Below are 10,000 nucleotides of genomic sequence, written 5' to 3'. Positions count from 1 at the left end.
AAAACATTCTTTTTTAAAATGTCTCGCATGCAATCAATTAACCCTTGGTAATTTCAAGTGATAATTATAGTAAAACATTTACCTCCTCCTCAGCTTCGGCCAAACGCATTTCTGCATCACGTTGCAAAGTGAGAAGTGCAGCCTGACGAGTTTGAAGTTCTTTGAGCTGTTGAAAAATGAAGTTTGTTTTTTATCTTTTTGTTTCAGCAGCAAAGTCTCTAGAGTAGAAAACGTTCGGAAAATAATGAGCTGCGAGGCTCGTCAAAGGGCCTATTCCATAACTGTACTGATGAAGGCACATGTACAACATATAAAAAGAAACATCATAACATAGAAAGACATAATCACTTAAGAATCAAACTTTTGCCATGAAGATGCAACTTCATATTGGGTTATATTCAGTAAATGAGGATTTACTTGTTACCTGTTGCTGCTGTTCTAGCATTTTTTTCAACAATGTATGCTGTTGTCTTAGTCCCTGAAGCTCCTCATCTCGAATGGAGGCTGATTCACTCTGGATGAAAACAGAAAATGTGAACCGTTGATGACCCAGACATTATAGTATATGCATTTCATTAAAGAAGAGAAAAAATGTTCAAGTACGATGTTGGTATCACAATCACTGCATTTTGCACCAACAATGGACCAAAAAAAAAGAGTAACATGATGCCCTTCCATTAATTCCCATACAAGCAATTTTCTTTATAAACTTTTTTTTTCTATAGACTATTTTCCCAATCCCATAATGCAACACGTTTTGGGGACTTCATCATGCTTCAGTGAACTGGATATCCATTGTCTAAATGCAAATGACCCCCCAAAATGAACTGAATTAGCGAATTTCCTGAAATAAGGAGATGTGACAAATTGCAAGAGCAGAAAGCCAGTCCTTTTGTCAATTAGCTAAGAAACAAACAAAGAAGTCTTATTCAAGTCTTACTGAGTTCTTATGGCTATAATCAAGCAAAAAGACAATGAAAACCTGGATGAAACATGGTTTTTGGGTAGTTGTATTTTTTCCTGGTTTAAATATTATTTTAAACCAGTTTGATATTGATTTTCCCTTGTTTCAGATTATGATAATGAATATTAGACAAAGAACTGGTTTGAAAAATTTCCACAACACAGTTATGGTTTTGACTCTCAGTCAATCTCTTAGTTTGACCTAAGCAAGACCCAAGGTAATAATGTACAAAGAGTTTTGAGCAGTACTATAAGTACTATAGGCCATTATGTTCTACTTGGCTCAAGGTGAGGTGCACTTTGTATACTGCTCCTGGGAATGAAAACCTCCATAGGGTGGCATTTGCACAATACAAGGCTATATGTTGCAGTTTGCGTCTACTTTTATAAAATAATTAGGATAGTACGCACACTCTCACTGGTTGATAGCAGTGTATATATGACTGTATGTAACCACCGCTGTGACATCACAAGAATTTGGATTGCTTTACGTGTTGTCAGATGCATGTTTTGATTGGCTGGTAAGAAATATGAGCGAGTATCAAGAAAATCTCTTTCAATCGAGGAGTAAAAAACCATCATTTTCCTTCACTTGTCAAATTACTGTTGAGAAATATTTTATAAAAGCAATAGAAGACTTTTTTTCGTGTTTAAATAGCCTCATCTCAACAATCAGGAAATTGGGAGAATTCCCGACAGTTTTGCAAACCCTCAACTGTGTCTCCCTCGCATATAGATGATGCGATGTCGACACAGTAATTAAGCCCTCTATTGCTTAATTATTACATTTTACCTTTTCCTCTTCAGTCAATGACTGCAGACTCAATGAAGGAGTGTTCTCCATTGTGGAATCATGTTCTACAGCCTGAAACAAAACAAAATGAATATTCAATCGTACACCCAAGTATGATTCAAACAATAGACATTTCACAGAAAAATAGTAATGCTGGGTCAGCCAGCCATTGTAGAAGGCATTTAAAACTTTTAAACCAGAGAAGTTTATTTGCAGATATACTCACCACAGTTCGTTGAAGCAATTCAATGTAGGCCCGTTCCTGCTGTTTTAGCTGCTTTATGAGCCTTGAAATCTTTGTTGTCTGTTCATTCAGTTCACTAGACTGGGATATAACAATCATCAATGACCTTGAGCTGACAAAAAGTTAATGGGATTGTAAGCAATGTTGGCATAGATAAAGATGAGATTGCTTATCACCATTACCTGCAGGTCAGTGGCACTTGTATTTCGCAGAGTAACCAACATTGCTGATGCCTGTTTGAGAAAGTCCTTCGACCAAAGAAATAAGCATAGCACCATAATCATACAATACACTAAAAATGGGAACTTTTAAAATTAATGGAAATACATTAAGATCCTTGAAAGGAGATCATCCTAGCAAAAGATAGTTTTAGCATAAAATTAATTAAATTAAATGAGACCTGAGTGTCAAATGTTTGTGTGAAACCTAGCACAAAAACTTTGTAGCAAGAACGGGAAGCCGTATGCTACTGTCATATTGTGGTTTAGAACCAAGCTATCTTTCAAGAGCTTGAAGTTGGTGTACATCGGTATCTGCAGAGGGACCTGGGTGCCTTTTTGTCGCAGCCGCCTATATCTAGAAGACTTTCAACTGAACTGGGCAAATTCAGACATATTTTGATTGGACTTTTTTTTTAGTTTACTTACATAAAATTGGACAGAAGGGTGAAATACTTCTGAAGTCTTTTATTGTTTGTTAAAATTTCGGAGCTTTCTAGCTTTAATCCCACTTTGGACAATGGAAATTAAATGAAGGGCAATAATTTTACTATTTTAAATGTTTAGAACAATAGTTAACGTTGTTGACATCTCAAAAATTCTCCCTAAAGTTTTTGCTATTTTCCATTGGTATTCTTATGAGCATGTGCATGTAAAAGTTCACCCAGCTGATTATGGTCCTTATACTCATACAAGACGAGTTTTGCCAGTTGTGTTTACTATGCATTAGAATATACTTAACATCGCAGAAGGCTAGAATTCACCTGATTCATTGGGCACATTGCTTTAAGATACAGTACAAATCCAACTTACCCTAACTTGATTAAGTCTTGAAATTATCAGTGTTGTATTGACCTTCATGTGGTAAAAAAGAGTGAAAAATTCATTTCCATGCAAGCAAAACTCATGTAAAGTACAAAATATAAGAAAAACCAAAACTGTAGAAAAATGTTTTTTTAGAAGACTGTCCACTTTGCTACTTTAAAGATGTGATCAGCCACTCCACTTACATGAAGTGACGCCAATGACTACATGAATGAAACATGCATGTGAGCTAAAATATGTAACGACTCGCATGTGTTGCCTCTGAGAGCCCATGACTGACCACAAAGGATAAACAACTGCTTCTTGTTATTCAGTCTGTTAAATTGACCTACAAGTCTACAACTCAGTGAATACAAAGAACATACCTTGGAGCCTCTTGCGTTGCTAGTACCATCTGTTGAGGGTCTTGTTGTCTCTGTCTCATTCATCTCAAGCAACGGCAGGGTAACAGCAGATGCAGCACTTCTTGACTGCGTAGGAACAGGCCTCTCATTGTTTGCTGGGCCAGAAGAGGGATTTTGACGTCTGCTTACTCTTGTCTTGGGACTTTGGTGAACAGGCTGGAGTCGTGGAAAGAAGTGAGCTTGAATTAATGCATTTAAATAACGCTAATGTAGACTAACAGTGAAGTCGAGGGTGCATTGTGATAACCAACATCTTATTAATTTTTGTAATCCCAATCAACCCTGCATTGTCTACTGTAAAATACAGAACTGACCTTGTTATCATCAAATGAAAGGCGCTGCCTTAAACTTTCCATAGCAGCTATTTCAGTGCTTGGGGTTCCAGGTGGCAAACGAGTTCTTGGGATGGTAGCCGGGGTGTGGTGATGCTTCCTGGTAAAAGGGGCATTGGTGTCAGAGGTGGGTGATCCTGGACTAGTTTTACTTGGTAACTTCACTTGCTCGAAGTGTTTTCCTTTCTTTTTTGTTGCACCAGTCTTGCTTGATGGAGACTGAGAGCTTCCTCTGGAAGACCATCCCTGCTGACAACAGATGTAAAGTGGCTTGGAAAAATGCTATTTCCCTATTTTCTCATTTGTACAGTTGAGAGCAGAACAAAAGTAACTGATATTTGACATAGGATAGTTGTAGCAATAGTTTCAAATAGTCAGAGGTACATGTACCATGATTTCCTTGGCTACATAGAGTATGGGAATAATAAGACAAACCCATGCTCCATTGAAGACTAAAAATCATGAAAAATTGACAGTGAAATAAATTGTTTTACCCATTGACTCCTGGAAGTGACTTAACAGATTTTTTAATTTACTCTTTCGAATGCCAGACGCTTTTACTCGTCAGCTAGATGCAACTGGCTCAGGTATGACAAAAGACATGTAACAGTTGCCTGACAGTTAAAACAATTTTGAAGCTCCTTAAAATGCCTCATTTGAAAGACTTTGCAAAGTAACTAGGAGAATAAGTATTCTTTTTCTAAAATTACATCTTTAGTTTGAGAGAGATTCACATTTTTGTCCCAAAACTGATGACATCATTGGATGTTCACCACCCCAAAGTACATTATATTTACCAGGTTATTTGGCAAGGATTGCTGCTCAGCTTGCTCTTCAGAGCGTCGCAACTCTGTTAGCAGGCTTAAATCAGTGTCAAGACTAGTAGGGTATCGACGTGCTGCCCATCTTTGAGACCTTGGCTCTGATAATGGTGCACGCAGTGGTAGCGTTGACCTGTCACCATCATCTGGTGGCGCTCGTCCAGCCATAGCAAAGTGAAACTACCTGTCTGATTCAAAAGCACAACAATAACAGACTTTATAAAGAGCAAGCAATGTTTTGTTCCTCTGTATTTATTTTCAATGTTTGTTGTGGAATATTTGAATAACTGTTGTTTCGCATGAGTTTCGAATACGAACGTTTCAGTATCATTATAGGCCAAAGATACTAAAAAGTGTAAAAACTCAGGATTAAGAGAGTGCTATTGAATATGTCAGTACTATTGCTCTATGGGAAATTACAAATGACTGTTTTTATTTTGTTACTGTCCCGAAAAACATAGCACGAGCTGGAAATCCCCCATGGAATCGAACTCCTTTGAAACTTGTATAACAGCCGTTTTAATGCAAGGAAAGGATTAATCGCCTGCGACGAATATAACGTTTGAGATTTATATGCGTCTGCCAACTGTATCGTTTTCATCTTAAGACGACTTTTATGTCTCTAGCAAAACGACGGCGGATGCGATCCAAGCAAGACTATTACCGGCAAGAAATTTCTCACTTATCTTAAATTTTAGGACTAAGTGAACAAGACTTGCAATGAAATAGATAACGTAACAGACTATTCGACCGATGAGCTACTAAGTTACTTTCGTTAAAAGATCGAATATTTGTGTCAAAATTTCTATTTCAACAAGAAAGCAAATGGGTCGCAAAGCCTTTGCAGTAACAATAAGCTACTTTTAATTCTCTGCACTGTCCAAATTTTGTGCTCTATGGGAAGATGTACATATGTATTTAGGTACTAAATCTCGCGGAAAAAAAGATCTGATGAATTAATTAAATTAAAGATAGAAAACACCTTCAGCTAAACAGTTTAAGGCCATAGCTTTAGTATCCTTGCAAATTAACCTTCAAGTTTATGTTTCTAGCAGCGCGATTTGAGCTAACATGTTTACGAGTGCCTGGAAACTGAAGCTCTCAAACCTAATAATTCCAATATGCACCAATTCCTTTCACTGTCACGCCAAACAGTGTCTCTTACCTCGAGGTTGTTCACGGAGCTTCAAAACCTTGATTTCTCTGTTAGTTAAAAGCCATAATTTGCTTCAATTTTTGCAGAACTTAGCAAAGTTTGCTCAAATCTTCCTACGCGCCACACGGTTCCTTTGAGCACAGGCCATTGGCGGAAAAAATAAGCGCGCAATGAAGCGTGGGAAACGTGGGATGAAAATTCCAGGGGAAAAAAAAAAATTCTCATAAAATCCCACAATGCCCTCCTCGGGATTACCTTATCCACGCAAATCCCATAATACACCTCTTTACTGGGTTGCCATATGGCAATCCAGTCGGAAAACGACTTTACTGTTAACTCCCGTCTTTTACGGTACTTTTTGGTGCAAACGTAAAGCCAAAGCCAAAACGTTTTTGGACCTGGCATCAGATTAAACTGAAAAGAAGACGAATTATGAAGCATAAACAACATCTTCAGTCCTTCCTTAGTGTGCGCAATAAACGTTTGTTTAGTGCAACTGCAAGACATGCATGACATGCACGAAAACGTCCGTCAGAACAATTTGGAGCTAGGTTTTTTTGCAGACTATTTAAAGACGAAACGAGTGAGTTTTACTCAAGAGCGTGTTTTGTTATCTTTAAACTGAATTTGTTACCAAAGCTTAAAAACTAAAAGACCTCAAAATGGGACAAAATGAGGCCAAAGGGCCTCTGCTGGTACGACGTCTGGCTGACCCCTCAAATGGTCTTAATGACCCCCACTTGAAAAAATTAGCTGGAACGCTGCAGCTCATTTTGTGTAACACGTGCCGCAGGCAACCCAGTGTACATTCTTGGAGCGTTTACTATAATCATTGCTTGGGACATCTTCGTGTTGCAAGAGATCGAAAACAATGACTATGATGCAAGGAGTGAACCCTTTCCCGAGTAGATTTATTTACAGAACGCCTCCGGATCCGGACCCTTGAGAGATTCAGCACGTCCATCGTTGAAAAGCCAATCAAAACACCGGGTTGGTGTCATTGGGTGTCACCTTGCTTTTTTTCTTGTCATCAAAACCAGCCTATCTCAGCCTCAAGCAAATTATGATACTTTTCGCGGGGAAAATCTGAATCTAAAAATAAATTTACTCATAAATATTCTTGCTCTTTGGCCATTTCAACTTAATCAAAACCACTGTTTGTTTTATGTTTTTGATTACATTTACTCGCTAAAGGCGCTGTTACACTGTGAAATGTTTCGTGAAACTTGTCTCGCAATGTTTTGGCAACATTGTGGCGGGACAAGTTGCACGAAACATTTCACAGTATAACATACCCTGCAACGGGCCAAAATCGTTGCGAGACAAGTTGCACGAAAAGTAGAACCTTATTCTACTTTTGCCAACGGCTCTTGCAACTTGTCTTGACTGATTGATGATTGAATGATTGAATGATTGACTGATGATTGACTGGGATCGAATCGGATAAGATCATCGGTAGTCAGTATAAATGACTCCAATGGGGAGACCCTGATGATTAAGCGGCTGTGGAATTCTTAGCGCAGATAAGAGGAAAAAATATTTTTATGGTAAATTCCTTTCATTAGTCCCTATTTTTCCTCGTATTGAAACAAAGATCCGGTGATCCCATGTGATCCAATCCAGGATTCATTTCCATGCAATCCCACTACACCATGGGCGCAAAGTTTATTTATGATTTCATGTTATTTTACGTGAAAGTACCTTGCGAAGTTATCACCTGTGCCAAAGCAGTAGTCTACTGGAAAAGAAATGTACAGCTGTTGTTTCTTTTCCAATGGCTTAGGGGTTTTTTGCACTTAAGGTTTGAAATCAACAGTGCCCAAAATGCTAGGAAATTACTACTTTGCTATTGTTGGTCCTTTTGACAATCCAGTATTTGAAATGGAGTTCAATCCAAGAAGTATGGATTCTTCGCAAAGCCGGGACCAAAGTTATAAGGTTTGTATTTCATGGTACTTTACGATTGGAAACTAGGTGTATCTTTGGCGTTGGTTTTATATGAAATGCACCAAGGCTCTCAGCCCTTGTCCAGCATGGAGATAACCGAACTAAAATATAGGGAAGATACACATGCACATGTATCAGTTTACAAACATTGTTTTTGTTATTCAAATGTGCCAACCTCGGGAACAAAAGATCCTTTGTTTCAAAAGCCAATGAGGCTCTGCTGGTTGGCACGTTAATGGCAAAATTAATTATTATACCTGTAGGTGACATCAATGATATCAATCGCTACATGCAAAAAACGTGCACAGAAAAAGCTTCAGATGCACATCCAAACATACGTAGAGTACAGTACCATGCAAAAGTAAGTTGACAATCCCTCAAAGCTCAAAATTTCTAGTAAATATTCAATTCTAAACTCTATTGTTTTGCTTTCGAGAAGTTATGTTTCACCTTGAAATCTCTGATCGAGATCCTCAAAAAAAAAAAAAAAACTCAAGGGTCTCTAAACTCGATCCTCGATCCTTGATTTTCTAATCTCGAGCCTTGAAACCTGATCCTCGATGCTTGAAAACATTGAGGATCGCGGATCGAGTTTCAAGTCAAGACTGTCAACTTACTTTTCCACAGTACTGTATTTATTAGAGCCCACAGCACCCACTGCCTTCCTTTCGTTAAATTATCATTGCATATTTGAATAGATTTTAAAAATAGGGAAGATATCTGTTTACGAACACTGCTTTTGTTATTCAAATATGCCAACCACAGGGACAAAACACCCTTTGTTTCAACAGCCAGTGAGGCTCTGGTTGGCACATTAATTACAATAGGTTATGTCAACAATATCTTCGCTATAGAAATTGATCATGCGAGAGTGTTTCGCCATCTCAATTCTCTCTGTGAGCCATCTGGAACTATCCACATCACACTTTCACTAAAAGCTTGTGCATGTAAACCATTGCATCTTTTTAAAAAATAATGACAATTTTCAGTGAACAGCACCTCACAAGGATTTTTTACTGTTTATGAAGTTAAAAGAGACTAAGTATAAGTTTACCTTATACCTCCATATCAGCAATTTTCTTCAAATTTGGATTTTTCGGTTAAAAAGTAATGATCGAAATGGGATCTCTAACATAAAAAAGAAATTATTCAAAAAGATTAAATATTGATGAAGAGAAATGATGGTTTTACATTTTGGCCAGAAGTAAAAATTACCCATCTGATTGACAGTTTTAGTGCTGTTTTCTCGAATCAATTTTTTCACTAGAAGCAGATACTTTAAAGAGCTAAAACTCACAGGGAATTTGTCTGATCGCCCCAAATTTTGACAGTGGCTAATATAAACAACAAAATGTGTCTGCAAATTTTTTATTTCTAAATATTTTTTCTCTGAGAGCGATTTTTGTACAAACACTTCTACATTTTTTTAATACTATTTCGCAAACATTCTATAACTTTTCACTGTAACTGAGTATGGCAAAACGCAGACACGTTTTTTAGCGCTTTGGGTCGGGGAACAAAGGAACAAAATAAAATAGCGAAAAGCAAAATTTGCTTTGACTTGTAGCTTTGAAAAGGTGATTCCGACGCTCGCATTTAGAGGCCGTGAAAACTTCGACAATTCATTTAATTTCAAAATTCTTGATATGGTTTGATAGCCAGCCCTATAAGCTTTAATTTGATATAGGAGTTTAGGTATCTACAGTTTAAACTGGACGCGCTGCATCGCTCGGATGCGAGACACCCCTAAAGGTATACGGTAACCTTAAGAGGTTTTCATGTGTCATGAAAAGAGTAGTCTTTACCCTCAACAATTGGTGTCTCGAAAACAAAGACCCTAGGACCCTAAAACCCAAAGACCCCGAAAATGGATAAAATGCGGAAACAAATAAAGTACCCCAAAACCCTCAATTTGGCTAACCATAGGCCTAACTAGGGGTCCTTGGGTCTTTATGTTTGAGACACCCCGTCAACAATGCATTTATGAAGTAAATAATCAACTACCATACATGTACGTATTTGTTACCCAATGTGCTTTTAATCCTCAGAGAGATGATCATAGGCATCTCAATCAGTTTATTGCCCATGCCGCCTTAGACCTTGTTGATGAAACTATGTGGACTACAAATAGCATGTAGGTGTAAATCACAAGAAACATGTATCACAAAATAATGATAAGTTGTTTTCTTTTCATTGTAGTTCAAAACCAAGAATTTTGCAAGTCCCAATGCTATTGGTTCTGGTTAACCCTTGGACTTGTGGGATTGAGACTTGAAGTGCCCCTGTGATCAAAAAAT

At 37.8% G+C, this 10,000-nt stretch overlaps 2 protein-coding genes across 7 annotated transcripts in view; one reads left to right on the top strand and one right to left on the bottom strand.

Annotated features, from left to right (window-relative positions):
• Positions 1 to 5,894, bottom strand: part of LOC138015389 (pericentriolar material 1 protein-like) — a 48,058-nt gene extending 42,164 nt beyond the window's left edge. For 3 of the 6 annotated variants that reach the window (XM_068862411.1, XM_068862414.1, XM_068862415.1), the window contains exons 1-10: positions 5,766 to 5,894; positions 4,577 to 4,788; positions 3,762 to 4,028; positions 3,409 to 3,603; positions 3,032 to 3,073; positions 2,183 to 2,248; positions 1,983 to 2,081; positions 1,757 to 1,828; positions 425 to 514; positions 83 to 166 (exon numbers count right to left, since the gene is read on the bottom strand). In XM_068862411.1, the coding sequence (XP_068718512.1) occupies positions 83 to 166; positions 425 to 514; positions 1,757 to 1,828; positions 1,983 to 2,081; positions 2,183 to 2,248; positions 3,032 to 3,073; positions 3,409 to 3,603; positions 3,762 to 4,028; positions 4,577 to 4,768 (1,107 nt within the window). In that variant the 5' untranslated portion in view covers positions 4,769 to 4,788; positions 5,766 to 5,894. The remainder of the gene's footprint in view (positions 1 to 82; positions 167 to 424; positions 515 to 1,756; positions 1,829 to 1,982; positions 2,082 to 2,182; positions 2,249 to 3,031; positions 3,074 to 3,408; positions 3,604 to 3,761; positions 4,029 to 4,576; positions 4,789 to 5,765) is intronic. The other 3 variants (XM_068862413.1, XM_068862416.1, XM_068862412.1) reach the window with 2 other exon arrangements.
• A 1,558-nt stretch (positions 5,895 to 7,452) lies between these two features.
• LOC138015391 (trafficking protein particle complex subunit 2-like) overlaps positions 7,453 to 10,000 on the top strand; it is a 6,956-nt gene continuing 4,408 nt past the window's right edge. Inside the window, exons 1-2 of the mRNA XM_068862417.1 lie at positions 7,453 to 7,694; positions 9,752 to 9,837. Coding sequence (XP_068718518.1) covers positions 7,581 to 7,694; positions 9,752 to 9,837 — 200 coding nt within the window. The 5' untranslated portion in view covers positions 7,453 to 7,580. The remainder of the gene's footprint in view (positions 7,695 to 9,751; positions 9,838 to 10,000) is intronic.

The sequence above is a fragment of the Montipora capricornis genome, chromosome 9 (assembly GCF_036669925.1).
Source record: "Montipora capricornis isolate CH-2021 chromosome 9, ASM3666992v2, whole genome shotgun sequence".
NCBI lineage: Eukaryota > Metazoa > Cnidaria > Anthozoa > Scleractinia > Acroporidae > Montipora > Montipora capricornis.
Note: the sequence above shows the minus strand (reverse complement) of the source record. Positions and strands in the feature narration are given on the sequence as shown.